The following is a 16,225-nucleotide window of genomic DNA, read 5'->3' on the forward strand; positions in this document are numbered from 1 at the left end:
AGATAAACCTTGCTGACCCCTGCTGTAGTCCAACATATCTGAAGGGCAGCAGCTTGGGGACACACAGCTTCCTCAGCCAGGGACTCGATGAAGACCCCTAACTGATTTATGCAACAGGCTGGCATTTCTCAGCAGGGGCCTCTTACCTTTTGCCCATCTGAACTTGCTGGGCAGTGGGAGGTAGCCTTCCGAAAAGAGAATCATGACTTTGTTGGCTGTAGCTCCAAAGGCAAAGCCCAGGGACCACCGATTGCTGAATGCCCCCGCAAAATCCAAGGGTCTGTGAACAAAAAGACATGCATAGAATCATAGAGTCATAGGGTTGGAAGAGACCACAAGGGCCACCGAGTCCAACCCCCTGCCAAGCAGGAAACACCATCAGAGCACTCCTGACATATGGTTGTCAAGCCTCTGCTTAAAGACCTCCAAAGAAGGAGACTCCACCACACTCCTGGACAGCAAATTCCACTGTCGAACAGCTCTTACTGTCAGGAAGTTCTTCCTAATGTTTAGGTGGAATCTTCTTTCTTGTAGTTTGGAACCATTGCTCCGTGTCCGCTTCTCTGGAGCAGCAGAAAACAACCTTTCTCCCTCCTCTATGTGACATCCTTTTATATATTTGAACATGGCTATCATATCACCCCTTACCCTCCTCTTCTCCAGGCTAAACATGCCCAGCTCCCTTAGCCGTTCCTCATAAGGCATCGTTTCCAGGCCTTTGACCATTTTGGTTGCCCTCCTCTGGACACGTTCCAGTTTGTCAGTGTCCTTCTTGAACTGTAGTGCCCAGAACTGGACACAGTACTCCAGGTGAGGTCTGACCAGAGCAGAATACAGTGGCACTATTACTTCCCTTGATCTAGATGCTATACTCCTATTGATGCAGCCCAGAATTGCATTGGCTTTTTTAGCTGCCGCGTCACACTGTTGGCTCATGTCAAGTTTGTGGTCAACCAAGACTCCTAGATCCTTTTCACATGTACTGCTCTCAAGCCAGGTGTCACCCATCTTGTATATGTGCCTCTCATTTTTTTTGCCCATGTGCAATACTTTACATTTCTCCCTATTAAAATTCATCTTGTTTGTTTTGGCCCAGTTCTCTAATCTGTCAAGGTCGTTTTGAAGTGTGATCCTGTCCTCTGGGGTGTTAGCCACCACTCCCAGTTTGGTGTCATCTGCAAATTTGATCAGGATGCCCTTGAGTCCATCATCCAAGTCGTTGATAAAGATGTTGAATAAGACCGGGCCCAAGACAGAACCCTGTGGCACCCCACTAGTCACTCTTCTCCAGGATGAAGAGGAACCATTGATGAGCACCCTTTGGGTTCGGTCAGTCAGCCAGTTACAAATCCACTGAGTGGTAGCATAATCAAGACCGCATTTTACCAGCTTCTTTACAAGAATATCATGGGGCACCTTGTCAAATGCCTTGCTGAAATCAAGGTAGGCTACATCCACTGCGTTCCCTTCATCTACCAGGCTTGTAATTCTGTCAAAAAATGAGATCAGGTTAGTCTGACATGACTTATTTTTCAGAAATCCATGCTGACTATTGGTGATCACAGCATTCCTTTCTAGGTGCTCACAGACTGTTTGCTTAATGATCTGCTCCAGAATCTTCCCTGGTATTGATGTCAGACTGACTGGGCGGTAATTATTTGGGTCCTCTCTTTTCCCCTTTTTGAAAATAGGGACAACATTTGCCCTCCTCCAGTCTGCCGGGACTTCGCCTATTCTCCAGGAATTCTCAAAGATGACTGCCAGTGGTTCTGAGATCACATCTGCCAGTTCTTTTAATACTCTTGGATGCAGTTCATCTGGCCCTGGAGACTTGAATACATCTGAACTAGCCAAGTATTCTTGTACTATCTCCTTAGTTATTCTGGGCTGTGTTTCCTCTGCTGAATCATTTGCTCCAAATTCTTCAGGTCGGGCATTGTTTTCTTTATCGGAGAAGACTGAGGCAAAGAAGGCATTGAGGAGTTCAGCCCTTTCTGTGTCCCCTGTTTGCATTTCACCATCTTCTCCTCTGAGTGACCCCACTGTTTCTTTGTTCTTCCTTTTGCTACAAACATACCCATAAAAGCCTTTTTTGTTGCTTTTAACCTCTGTAGCAAGCCTGAGTTCATTCTGTGCTTTAGCTTTTCTGACTTTGTGTCTACACGTGCTGGCTATTTGTTTGAATTCCTCTTTGGTGGTTTCCCCCCTTTTCCATTTTTTGTACACATCCTTTTTTAATCTTAACTCAGTTAAAAGTCCTTTAGATAGCCACCCTGGCTTCTTTAGGCACCTTCCATGTTTCCATCTCATTGGTATTGCCTGAAGTTGTGCTTTTACAGCATGCTCCATGGGAAAGTAACAGCAACCCACTAGCAGGTGGGAGGCCTCTTCAGGGTGGTTAAAATAACAAACAACTATTATCATGGTTATCTTTACTTCAGCTACAATGTATTTCCATTTACAGTCATGCCTTGGTTCTCGAATGCCTTGGTACAATGGACGCTCGGGTTGCAAACATGATTTGTGTGGGTTGCACGTTCACAACCCACAGCGTTCGCAACCCGCAGCGGCACATCTACACATGCGCAGTTGTGATTCAGTGCTTCTGCACATGCGCAAAGCATGATTTGGCACTTCTGCGCATGCGCAACTGCTGAAACCCGGAAGTAACCTGTCAGGGAACTGCCATCAGTGCCGGAGGGAGAGAGCAAAATCCAGAGGGATTCCAGAGAGCGTCCCGGGATTGGGAGAGGCAGCCCATCTTCTGGGGAAGAGAATCAGCGTAGCACCAGTGGAGAAGGAGGGCAGATGGGGGAAGCGGCGAGGCGGTCCCATGACTCCTTGCCTGGGACCAGCGTGGAGAGTAGATGTCCTCCGCTGCCTATGCCCTCCTTGCGCAGAAGAGTTTTGCACAGAGAGAGTAGGAGGAGACTAGGCATCAAAGAGCTTCTTTGCTGGAAGAAGTTCAAGAAACGCCCACTGACGGATTCTGCCAGCAATTGAGACAGCCACGGGTGAGTGGCTGTCCGGACAGAAAAGGTTCACTCAGGCAATACAGCCAGGTGTTTGCACCAGCTTACGCACGAGCAACCCCTAGAACCATCACATAACCCTTTCCGGTACTTCTGGGTTTTGGCGGTCCGTAAACCGAAAAAACACAACCTGAAGTGTCTGTACCCCAGGGTATGACTGTACTTGCACGTTTTGGCTCCCGAAAGCCACAAACCCAGAAATAAGTGTTCTGGTTTGCACAGGGACTTCTTGGTAGTGGCACCCACCCTGTGGAATGCCCTCCCATCAGATGTCAAAGAAATAAACACATATCTGACTTTTAGAAGACATCTGAAGGCAGTCCTGTTTAGGGAAGTTTTTAATGTTTGATGTTTTATCACTTTACAGTGGTACCTCGGGTTAAGTACTTAATTTGTTCCGGAGGTCTGTTCTTAACCTATAACTGTTCTTAACCTGAAGCACCACTTTAGCTTATGGGGCCTCCTGCTGCTGCTGCACCGTTGGAGCATGATTTCTGTTCTTATCCTGAAGCAAAGTTCTTAACCTGAAGCATTATTTCTGGGTTAGTGGAGTGTGTAACCTGAAGCATATGTAACCTGAAGCGTATGTTACCCGAGGTACCACTGTATTGTTATTATTAATAATATTCTGTTGGGAGCCACCCAGAGTGGCTGAGGAAACCCAGGCAGATAGGTGGGGTATAAATAAATAAAATTATTATTATTATTATTATTAGCAATACAACTAGTGTTGGTAAAAGAATTAACCAGTGGGAAATAAAGCAATTATACAGGACACACACACACACCAGTTCTTCTGCCAAGTTTTCTGCACTCCTTTTTCTCCAGCCTAAACCCTTTTCCTGTGAACCAGTGGCCAAAGGTGCTCTGAGGCAATGGTCTCATTGTGACCAGTTTACGGTTACCGCAGCAAAGTGCCTTTCAGGGAGACTCACATGACCATTCCGCATCTCCTGTTGAGAAGAGGCCATTTTTCATCTAGCCGGCTTCTCCTAGCTCTTTTTTCAAGGCAGGACAGCACCACAATGATGACAATCTACAAGAAGAAGGAAAATGAATGCAGACATATCAAGGGATAGACTACCAGCCAATTGCGAGTTGGCAGCCAGATTACTCAACTTACCGATGGAAGAAGTGAACAATGCAGGAAGAGTTCCATGTCCACTGAACTTCTGCAGGTTTCATTTTTCAGTTGCCTGCTCAGGAAACACAAATGAAGATTTAAAAATTATCTGAAAGCTAGATGAAGATTCCATTTCCCTTAAGGTTGTTTCATAAGCTCTGGAGCTGGAGAAAATCTCGACAACGGCTAAGCTACATCTACCATGAACAATGAGCTTATGCTTTTGGAAAGAAATTGCTTGAGAAGCCATCTTCAGGGGCAACAAATAGGCAATAGATCTAGCGTATTTTTCGCTCTATAGGACACACCGGACCATAGGAAGGGGAGAACAGGGGGGGGAAATTCTCCCCCTCTCTGCTCAGCGCCCCTTCAGCGAAGCGGCAGGAGAAACGGAGCCCCTTCCATTTCTCCACCCGCTTCGCTGAAGGGGCACTGCGCAGAGAGGGGAAAATGTGCAGCGCCTCTCCAGAGAAGCGAAGCCTGGAGAGCAAGAGGGATCGGTGTGCACCGACCCTTCTCACTCTCCAGGCTTCAGGCGGCTATCCGCAAGCCTTCGGAGCACAGCAGGAACTCCTGCTGCGCTCCGAAGGCTTGCGGATAGCTGCCTGAAGCCCCCGGAGCACAGCCTTTGAAGCCTCTGCAGAACAGCAGGGTGCCTTCACCCCGCTGCCCTGCGGAGGCTTTACGCAGCTAACCCCAAGCTAGAACAGCGAGGCGGAGCACTGCGCAGCGCTCCCTCTCCCTGTTCTGGCTTTGAGCTTAGCCGCACAGCCTGCATTCGCTCTATAGGACGCACACACCTTTACCCTTAATTTTTGGAGGGGGGAAAGTGCGTCCTATAGAGCGAAAAATACGGTAGATTGGGTGTGGACTACATAGAAAAAATGAGAATAGCAGGTAAAGCTACTTGGCTGTCAAAAGATAGGTAATGCACAGATGTCTCCAATCTGCATGTGTGGGTTTGAGTAATGCAGGCTGTAATAAATTAAAATCTGCCCTTATTCTCTTATGGGGGACACAAGAGCCTTTATAGAGTCCTTTGTAGGTTCTCCATTGGTCAGCGATAAGAACAGAGGCCAAACAGAGAATATTGAGAAGCAAAGCAGCTAGTAAGCCTGATCTTTATTGAACTGTTGCAACAGCGTGCCCCCTTCACACGCAGGAGAAGGAGGAGAACCCAGAACCCAGGTGTGTCTGCCCTTGTATAGACATTTTAAATTGCCCACCTTGAAGTCCAAGACCAGCCCCAGAAACATCATACCTACATCACAGAAGGGTGGACTACAGCAGAAATCCGAGTGGGTTGTTTACCTCTTGTCTGGCAAGTTACGGTACCTGTTAATGCATACTTGATTGGATACCCTGGGGAGCCTGGCCAGTCTTTTGTAATGATAAATACTTAGTTCCTGAGCCAGGTCATAAAAAGGTAAAGGTAAAGGTACCCCTGCCCGTACGGGCCAGTCTTGACAGACTCTGGGGTTGTGCGCCCATCTCACTTAAGAGGCCAGGGGCCAGCGCTGTCCGGAGACACTTCCGGGTCACGTGGCCAGCGTGACATCGCTGCTCTGGCGAGCCAGAGCCGCACACGGAAACGCCATTTACCTTCCCGCTGGTAAGCGGTCCCTATTTATCTACTTGCACCGGAGGTGCTTTCGAACTACTAGGTTGGCAGGCGCTGGGACCGAGCAGCGGGAGCGCACCCCGCCGCAGGGATTCGAACCGCCGACCTTTCGATCGGCAAGTCCTAGGCACTGAGGTTTTAACCCACAGCGCCACCTGCGTCCCCTGAGCCAGGTCATAGACTCACCCTATTCATACACAGACATACCCTTAAGACAGGATTTGTGAAGGAAAAGACAACGGGGAGGCTTTTCCATTTGACTTTGCAGAGCAAACATTTGGTCAGTTTGGGAGTCAAAAATGGTTACAGGGCTGTTTTTCCTGTGCTGCTTCAGACATGTGGTTTATATAATTATGTATGTGTTTGCTTGGTACATTGATATATATATAAACGTCCATATAGTTAAAGCTATGGTTTTCCCAGTAGTGATGTATGGAAGTGAGAGCTGGACCATAAAGAAGGCTGATCGCCGAAGAATTGATGCTTTTGAATTATGGTGCTGGAGGAGACTCTTGAGAGTCCCATGGACTGCAAGAAGATCAAACCTATCCATTCTTAAGGAAATCAGCCCTGAGTGCTCACTGGAAGGACAGATCCTAAAGATGAGGCTCCAATACTTTGGCCACCTCATGAGAAGAGAAGACTCCCTGGAAAAGACCCTGATGTTGAGAAAGATGGAGGGCACAAGGAGAAGGGGACGACAGTGGACAAGATGGTTGGGCAGTGTTCTTGAAGCTACAAACATGAGTTTGACCAAACTGCGGGAGGCAGTGGAAGACAGGAGGGCCTGGCATGCTCTGGTCCATGGGGTCACGAAGAGTTGGACACGACTAAACAACAACAAATAAGACCTTAATTTTTTTATTTCAAGGGATTGAGGGACACTGAGGGGTTTTTGTTTTCATTTAACAAGGAGAAATAGCACAGATGGGTACAACACAGGAGCTAACACCAAAATGCTGACATAACAGGGCCTTTCCCAACTCCCGTCTCACTGTATTCAAACTTCCACGCCCCCTCAGTATCTCTCCATCCCTGCTTAACTCAAACCTCTGCTTGTTATGTATTGAAGTTCTCACCCTGGGCCAGGAGGGGGATACTGTAGATAAGTTATGCAAATGAAGGATCGAAAGTGACGTTCAGTGACTGGATAGTTTAGAACGTTGCAACAGTTGCGATTGTTCTGGAGCTCTATATAAGCAGGCTGACTGAGCTCCTCAGTTCAGTTCAGTTCCAGCTTACAAATAAAGAGCTGCTTTGGAAGAATCGCTGTGTCGTCTGATATGTTCGCCCACAACTTAACACTGCTGTTGTTGGAAAACACTGCTTTTCTCTCAGCTTCTCTCCGTCCTCACTGCAGTTGTGCAACCTGTCTTCTCTTTTCCTCCCCTCCCCTGACTTCATGCAAATCCAGGATTGTGATGCAGCACTACAAATGGGGGGGGGGGAGAGGCTGCACAATGACAGCTTTGCCTTTTTATGTATATATGAAGAAACAGACTGTTTTCATGTTTCCCCTTTCTGCAATAAACAGCCGTTTCTGATTCTCTTTCTCTTTCGGCTTCTACTGACAGGAGAAAACATTCCTTGAAGTTAAATATCTGCAAAGTGCCATTGAGAGACAAGCAAAGGTCAAGATAATGAAAGGCTAATCTTATTGGCAGTGTTCAGAGGAACCTGGTACTTTTTTTTCGTTTTCTCCAGTCACAACCCTCTTCAAAGCTCTGGAAACCAACCAGAGCCATTTCAACTTGATATTATGATGGGCAGCATTGCAGGGCTGGCAAAGGAAGAAGAAATAACACTCCCAAAAAGACCCTGATGTTGGGAAAGATGGAGGGCACAAGGAGAAGGGGGCGACAGAGGACGAGGTGGTTGGACAGTGTTCTCAAAGCTACCAGCATGAGTTTGACCAAACTGCGGGAGGCAGTGGAAGACAGGAGTGCCTGGTGTGCTCTGGTATAGGGGGTCACCAAGAGTCGGACACGACTAAGCGACTAAACAACAACAGCTCATGGGTTGTGGTTGATTCAGTATTGGATTTACCATATCTAGAAGCCAGAATTACTAAGGGCAAGACAATGCATCCCAAGCACCCCACTCAAACTTACCATGCCTCAGCCGCCATGCTGAGCAATTCTGCACTCAATTCCAGAGGTACATCTAAGCACAACTATTCACGTGCCAAGGATCCGGGTGTGTTTCTCTCCGCCTGCCTTCTCTTCCAGCAAGAATTCTGAAGTGCAGTCTTTGATTTCCCCTGGGATTCCGAAGAGAAGCCTGTGTCAGTTTGCAACACCCACTGAGCTTGCCGTGGACAGAAAGCAAACATCGGGTTAAATATTTACTCCATACGAGCATAAAGAAAATGTTGCATATCCTGCAGCCGGCCTGTTGAGAAGTTTCCTGAATTACTGACACCGTTGCAGCAATTAACAGAGGTGATCACGCAGCCCAATTGAACAGTGTCAACAAAATGACAATGCACAACAGTGAAGGTCATATCATGACATACAAGGCATGCCATTTACATGTCCACCATGTCATGATAGACAAGGCATGTCATGACATGCATGGTGTGCCTTATGTCGTGACATGCCTTGTGCGTCATGACAGGACATGACAATCATGTCATGACATGATTTTGTGTGTCAAGACATGCTCTGTGTGTCAATACAAGAGAGTTGGGGGCAGTGTGGAAAGCAGGATATGTCGCACAAAATGGCACCAAATAACACTCCACGTTGGCAATCGGACAATGTTGGGTTTGGGGTTATCCCTATGGCCCCCAGTTTGAGTTTCAAATGCTCAGTTTGGGGGACTGTACAGAAAGTTGGGTTTGCGGCACAAAATGGCACAAAACCAGCGCACCACTTTGGCATTGGTTCAGAGTCAATAGGATGAGGTTGGATTTGGGGCCCTTTAGTTGTGACCCCGGTTTGAGTATCAATTTCTCAATTTGTGGGGCAGCACAAAACATGGAGTTTGTGGCACAAAACTACCACAAAACTTTGGGACAAGTTTGGAATTTGGGGCGTTAACTTGGGACCCCGATTTGCTTTGTCAATACAGTGGTACCTTGGTTTTAGAACAGCTTAGTTTATGAACAACTCGGAAATAGAACACTGCAAACCCGGAAGCAGGTGTTTTGGTTTGTGAACTTTGCCTTGGAAGCGGAACATGTTCCGCTTCCTGTTGAGTGTGTTCCGTTTGTAAATTGAGTCCCTTGCTGCTAATCAGAGGCTTCCTCTTGAGTCTGCCAGCTGTTGAGTCCGGAGCACCCATGCAACACAGAGGTGATATTTGGAGCTTTTGTTTTTGCTGTTTTTGTGTGTGTGTTGTTTGTACGGCTTTTTCATTTTTTTGACTGTGACTTGTTCTTTGTTTTATGGGACTGACATATGACTGTGGCTTGTGACTGTGTGGAACCCAGTTCAGCTACTGATTGATTGTGTGACAGCAGAAATGGATAAAAGCCCCCCATCCAAACAATGACTATCATCAGTGCAGGTAAGAAAAAAAAATATTTTAATTTTTATCATCTACAATACTGTTTTATTTATTTTATAGTACAGTGGTACCTCTGGTTACGTACTTAATTCGTTCCGGAGGTCCGTTCTTAAGCTGAACTGTTCTTAACCTGAAGCACCACTTTAGCTAATGGGGCTTCCTGCTGCTGCCGTGCCACCGCCGTGCGATTTCTGTTCTCACCCTGAAGCAAAGTTCTTAACCCGAGGTACTATTTCTGGTTAGCAGAGTCTGTAACCTGAAGCGCATGTAACCTGAAGCGTATGTAACCCGAGGTACCACTGTACAGTACACCGTTTATTGCTTTCATTTTATGGATCAATGGTCTCGTTAGATAGTAAAACTCATGTTAAATTGCTGGTTTAGGGATTTTTAAAAGTCTGGAACAGATTAATCCATTTTGCATTACTTTTGGAATGCTTAGGTTTTGGAACACATTTCCGGAATGGATTAAGTCTGGGAACCAAAGTACGACTGTACTCGGTTTGGGGGGGGGCACAAAATGTTGGTTTTGCAGAACAAAATGGCACAAAACTAACACAAAACTTTTGCGTCAGATTTTTTTGGGGTGGTGGATCCAGATTTTTGGAGTCACACGTTAATGAAGCCTGATAGTCACAAATGCAAAGGAGCCTGGCTAGACATCCGAAATAAGGAAAAGGCCAGGCAGAAGAGAAAACGGTGCTACAGACATGTGTTTTGGAGTGTTGCCTTCTCTGGATTGGAACAGAGAAATAAAAGCTTTTATAGAGATCGCAGATGGTGACAGCAGCCACGAAATTAAAAGACGCCTGCTTCTTGGGAGAAAAGCCATGACAAACCTAGATAGCATCTTAAAAAGTAGAGACATCACTTTGCCAACAAAGGTCGACAGAGGACGAGATGGTTGGACAGTGTTCTCGAAGCTACCAGCATGAGTTTGACCAAACTGTGGGAGGCAGTGGAAGACAGGAGTGCCTGGCGTGCTCTGGTCCATGGGGTCATGAAGAGCCGGACACGACTAAACGACTAAACAACAACAGAGATCGCAAAGCAGCATTATCCATTGCCAAAATCCAGGTTGTTCTCCATATTGCCCTCTTCACATGCATGAGAAGATCCATTATGTAGGCCCAGTGTTAAGTAGCAAAGTCCAAACGGCTTGCATCATGGGTCCAGCATGATTGTCACACCTCGCTCCTATCCTGCTTCTTAGCCTGTGTAGGAAGAAAGGTCCACACAAACGTATCCTTTCTGATATGCGGTCGCTAAGCAGCCGCAAAGGACATTTTGGCTGGGTATCAAGGTTACTGATAGTGTAAATGAAGCTTTGAAATTGTTTTAAATTTTCAGTCTATCTGGAATTTTATTCTGTGATAGTTTATGCCATAAAAGCTTTCTTAAGTGCTTTAAGGTGCAACAATACTTTTTCGTTGTCCCTCTCCACAAACCCCAAAACAAATTGGAGGCACACTTCCCTTTTACACCTAAAATGTCCAGCCGAAATTGCCAAGACAGGTATTCACTGGTGTTGCATCTGCATCCATATATCATAGGATCAGGGTGGAGCTGTGGTCTAATCCACCGAGCCTCTTGGGCTTGCCAATCAGAAGGTTGGCGGTTCGAATCCCCACAACGGGGTGAGCTCCAGTTCCTCTGTCCCAGCTCCTGCCAACCTAACAGTTTGAAAGCATGCCAGTGCAAATAAATCAATAGGTACCACTGTGGCGGAAAGGTAAACAGTGTTTCTGTGCACTCTTGTTTCTGTCACAGTGTCCCGTTGCGGCAGAAGCGGTTTAGTCATGCTGACTACATGACCTGGAAAGCTGTCTGTGGACAAATGCCGGCTCCCTCAGCCTGAAAGAGAGATGAGTGCTGCAAACCCATAGTCCTTATGTTTACCATATATCATGGCTATCAATAACATGTGTGCTGCAGGAAACATGTGTAACACTCCTGTTTCCCCTTCCTCCTTAACAACCAGAGCCCTGGGCAGGCAGGGTCATCCTCTTATATACCTGCTGGGATTGACAAGGCATCTGACCCTCACCTGAATCTCATAGCTCACTTTTATTTATTAGTGCCACTTTGTTTTGTACGATTCCTTGCAAATGAAGCAAAACAACTTTTCTGCTTAAACAAAAAAAATTCCTTCCAGTAGCACCTTAAAGACCAACTAAGTCAGTTCTTGGTATGAGCTTTCGTGTGCATGCACACTTCTTCAGATACCAAGAAGAAGTGTGCATGCACACGAAAGCTCATACCAAGAACTGACTTAGTTGGTCTTTAAGGTGCTACTGGAAGGAATTTTTTTTGTTTTGACTATGGCAGACCAACACGGCTACCTATCTGTAACTGGAACTTTTCTGCTTGTATATGTTGATAATATAATTTTGGATACAGACAAGACTGTACAAAAACAAGGTTGTGTGCAGGCCTGGCCAGACATAGGCGTCTTGACTGTGACAAAGGTGACCTGTGTGTGTGTGTGCTTGCTTGCTTGATTAACAGCTGTTGGGAACTTCAAAGTCCCTGCTCTCCCTTCTTATGGTCTTTGTACTGGACCTGAAGACTCCATGTCAAGAAGGAGGGCAAGTCAGCACCCTATCAAATGACAGGGCAGGAGCTACACAGACAGGGCCTTTTCACTGGGGGTGCCCATTGTATGCCTCGCTCTTCCCAGACCTGCTCTTTTTGGCCTGCATTTTGGAGCTTTATAATTTAGGAAGACTTTGGAAGAACTGGTTGACAAGTTTTATCAGTTGCTGACGTATGAGCAGATTTTATTTGCTGCTATTCTGTGCTTCTGGTGCACCAAGGTTTACACCAGCGTAATTGCGTTGACCAGGATGCCAGAAGGGAGATGTCAGGGATGACTCGGAGAAGCAATGGACAGAAGAGGCGGAACAGGGGTTCAGAGATGCTGCAACCACCAAGAGGCTCAGGAAGGAAGCTCAGACTCAGGAAAGGAGGGGGCTTTCAAATCAGCACGGACAAGGAGGGAAATGAAATGTGAGGATCAAAGACGTCTCACGCAATTCCCACGCCTACTTTGTTGGCGCGAGAATCGTAGGAAGCCACTCCCCAAATCTGACTCAACAGGTTCAGACGTGTAATTCTGAACTGTAGCTGTTTCTTGTATATATGTAATAAAGACTGTAAATACCAATGCTAACTGTGCCGGAGTGTTAATGCGAAGGGGAAACGCCACCTTTACAGGATACAGTTTATGAGCTTTCTCCATTATCTGCACAGCAGGGAACGTTCAGTCAACAGTGCAAAGGCTGAGCTGAAGCAATCCCTGCTGGTTACCTATTTGAGCAATAGGGGTCACTGTTTGGTAGTACCCAATTGGTTAGCTGTCAGATTCCAGAGCTTCCTATTGGTGGCTCTTAGGTAATTCACAAAATACAGAGCCCATTGATAAAACACAGTATTCATTCATAAATCTGCATTGCTACATATTGGGTGTACATTTCAGCAGTTGAATGTACAAGTTTATGGCCATACTGTAGTGTAGTGCTTATGTGACTGTGAATAAAAGGTGGATGGGCTCATTGTCTTGGGGTTGGGGGGGGAAGAGGTGACAAAACTGATTTCCAATAAGTGCTCCCCCCCCTTTATTTCCATAACAAGTCCTTGAGTCTGTACTCTGAATGGTGAGACCAGGGACCTAGAAGGTGCAGGGCTTGTCAATCCAACCCCTGCACAGTCTCATCAGAGCTGACCTTAAGTCAATTGGGCCAAATTGGGCCCCACGGGCCGCACCTAAGGAGGCCCCACACCAGGGCAATCTAGATGGATTTTATTTATATCTATAAGATTTTGCAGACTTTGGCTGTGAACTGGGGCCCTACCAAAGAAAAAAGAAAAAAAGAATTCAAGTTGCGCATGAAGTCTTGGGTTTACAATTTTGGGAGAGGGGAGACTGCAGCACAGGGGAGCAGGCAGGTTTGCAAGGCCCCCTAGGTTTAGAGGCCCAAGTTGCCCTGCCCTTGCATGAAGTATTGGGTTTGCAATTTTGGGTGTGGGAGGGCTGGCAAGGCCCCCTAGGCTTCAGCCTACTTAGCCTGTACATAAATCTGACACTGGCTGTGGTCCACCAACATCTGAAGAACCACGAGTTCCCCTACCGTACATAAGAATAACACACTACCAGTGCATACATGTGATGTGAAGGATGGGGAACCTCTGCCCCTATAGGTGTTGTTGGACTCCATTTCCCATCAGCCACAGCCAGAATGGCTGGTGGTCAGGGCTATGGGAGCTGTAGTCCAACAACGTTGAGAACGCAGACTAAGAAAGTCCTAATGGAACATCCCAAATTATTTTCCCACCTGTCAGCAGTAAACATAGCAACATGAACTCAAAATCAATTTCAATGGAAGACACAGCAAGAAAAGGCAAGCTTTTCATTATGTAGGCTCAGCTACACCAGTAAGTGTACAGTACAACCAGCTTTGGAAGCAGCTGCTCAATAATAATAATAATAATAATAATAATAATAATAATAATTTTATTATTTATACCCAGCCCATCTGGCTGGGTTTCCCCAGTCACTCTGGGCAGCTTACAACACATATAAAAACATAGTAAAACATCAAACATTTTTAAAGAAAACTTTCAGCGAGTAGAACTAATGAAGGAACCTTGAGAATAAATCATCTGAAAGCAGTTTTGGAATCATGCACACACCAGCTCAAGTCACCGGTTTAGAAATTCAGGATTCCAATTTGGCAACATGGAAAAAAACAAAAACTCGTTGTTATTAAACCAGTGTCACTCACTCTACTTTGATTTCCAACCTCAGATGTGCTTTCATTCTAGATCCCCTGGTCTGGTCAGGGCAGGGCAGAACAGAACGAGGAGCTGGGACGGGGAGTAATTGGCACAGGCCTATGATTCTGAGGAGGCCGACTTTGAGTATTTGTTCTGTTCTGTTACTTGTTGGCACTGTGGGTTAAACCACAGAGCCTAGGACTTGCTGATCAGAAGGTCGGCGGTTCAAATCCCTGCAACGGGGTGAGCTTCCGTTCCTCGGTCCCAGCTCCTGCCAACCTAGCAGTTTGAAAGCACGTCAAAGTGCAAATAGATAAATAGGTACCGCTCCGGCAGGAAGGTAAACGGCGTTTCCATGTGCTGCTCTGGTTCGCCAGAAGCGGCTTAGTCATGCTGGCCACATGGCCTGGAAGCTGTCTGCGGACAAACGCCGGCTCCCATGGCCTATAGAGCGAGATGAGCACCGCAACCCCAGAGTCGGTCACGACTGGACCTAATGGTCAGGGGTCCCTTTACCCTTTTATGCACGACACGAGCAGTTTGAAATGGGGCCTACATTTTCTGTCCAGCCTGGGCCCATTACAAGTCTTGCACAGCCCTGGGTCTAGCCAGGGGGAGGAGTGTCAAATAATTGTAGGGACAGCACACACAAAAAGTGCATGCTTGTGTGGTCTTCAAAGAGATTACCTAAATCTTCCTAGAGACAATGGCTTGTGTATAGTTTATTAACGACTGCAGCAGGCAGGCAAACCAGACGTTCATGTGGAGGGAAGGCATGACACATAATGTGGTGGAAATACAACAGGTTATCTTTTTAGAAAGCCCTATGGAACAAGCTGTCAATAAATGCAACTCTCAGCAAGTCTAACTTGTGCCGCTTTTGTCATTGCATCATCAGGAACAGCATCTCTACAGTCCACGTAGAGTCCACATATTAAACATGCTGATCCCAACGCACCAATTGGTCTGTAGAATGATCGCCTGGAGGGATAGCACAGGGCTGTGGAAAATCCACAGGATTAGATCCTAGTCTTCGCTTCTGGAATTGCAGGAGACTGGGGTTGTTCAAAAGCGTGTAAAGCAACAGCCATCTTTTCCTGGCTCTGCCTGATACCCTGGGAGCTAAAAACAAGACCGACAATTAAATTTTCAAACATCAGCAACATGCATGCACCACAACCTCTATACCTTATTTATAAGGCTTCCATCATTATTTGTACCCCGCCCACCTGGCTGGGTTTCCCCAGCCACTCTGGGCGGCTTCCACAGAGACCAAAAATACACTAAAATGTCACACATTAAAAACTTCCCTGAACAGGGCTGCCTTAAGATGTCTTCTGAATGAAAATTATGTGGTTTTGGCAGAAATGACATAAAGGATTAAGTAAAAATGAATTGATGAAAGAGAGAACGTAAAATTACAGTATATTAAAACAAATTATTAAGATAAAAACAAGGTTGGAAGGATTTGCTGAAATAACAATTTGAATTAGAATACAAAAATGGGAGGTGTGAGCAGGTCAAGGAAATAAGTAAAGGAAAGAAAGCTATGTAAAGGTTCGATTTTTTTTTGTTTGTTTTTTAAATGATTGTATTTTTTCTGTCTTTTTTATTTTTCTTTTTTCTCTTTTTTTCTTTTTGTATCCTTTAAAATTTTGAATAAATATCATTTTTTAAAAAAAAGATGTCTTCTGAATGTCAGGTAGTTGTTTATCACTTTGACATCTGATGGGAGGGCGTTCCACAGGGCGGGCGCCACTACCGAGAAGGCCCTCTGCCTGGTTCCCTGTAGCTTTGCAGCTGTAGGTACAACTCTAGGTGCTCACGTTAGTGTTTAAAGCTCAAAGTAACTTAGGCCCCAAATATCTGCAAGACCACCTCCTTCCCTCCAGAACATCATGGAGGTCCAGATCAGCGGAGGGGACCCTCCTGGTAGTTCCATCACTCTCAGCTGTTTATGGGATGGCAGCCCTGGAGTAGGCATTCGCCGTAGCAGCCCCAAAGTTGTAGAATTCCCTTCCCACAGATGTGTGTCTGGCACTTTCATTAAGCCACTCTCATCAGAGGCTTAAAACGAACCTCTTTACCCTGGCCTTTGATACCTGAAATACATATCTTGGGACCAACCCTATTCTCTTGAATGTTAATCCTTTTTAAAAATTA

At 46.1% G+C, this 16,225-nt stretch overlaps 2 protein-coding genes across 4 annotated transcripts in view; both read right to left on the minus strand.

The window, feature by feature from the left end:
• LOC307206315 (stimulated by retinoic acid gene 6 protein-like) overlaps nucleotides 1-8,043 on the minus strand; it is a 35,173-nt gene extending 27,130 nt beyond the window's left edge. The window contains exons 1-4 of one of the 2 annotated variants that reach the window (XM_079959463.1): nucleotides 7,888-8,043; nucleotides 4,156-4,228; nucleotides 3,968-4,068; nucleotides 147-280 (exon numbers count right to left, since the gene is read on the minus strand). In XM_079959463.1, the coding sequence (XP_079815589.1) occupies nucleotides 147-280; nucleotides 3,968-4,068; nucleotides 4,156-4,228; nucleotides 7,888-7,904 (325 nt within the window). In that variant the 5' untranslated portion in view covers nucleotides 7,905-8,043. The remainder of the gene's footprint in view (nucleotides 1-146; nucleotides 281-3,967; nucleotides 4,069-4,155; nucleotides 4,229-7,887) is intronic. The other variant, XM_079959462.1, reaches the window with a different exon arrangement.
• Nucleotides 8,044-13,782: 5,739 nt separating this feature from the next.
• The window catches only part of LOC307206303 (stimulated by retinoic acid gene 6 protein-like), a 53,357-nt gene continuing 50,914 nt past the window's right edge, over nucleotides 13,783-16,225 (minus strand). For both annotated transcript variants that reach the window (XM_079959419.1, XM_079959418.1), the window contains one exon: nucleotides 13,783-15,184. In XM_079959419.1, the coding sequence (XP_079815545.1) occupies nucleotides 14,997-15,184 (188 nt within the window). In that variant the 3' untranslated portion in view covers nucleotides 13,783-14,996. The remainder of the gene's footprint in view (nucleotides 15,185-16,225) is intronic.

The sequence above is a fragment of the Podarcis cretensis genome (assembly GCF_951804945.1).
Source record: "Podarcis cretensis genome assembly, chromosome: 17".
Classification (NCBI taxonomy): Eukaryota; Metazoa; Chordata; class Lepidosauria; order Squamata; family Lacertidae; genus Podarcis; species Podarcis cretensis.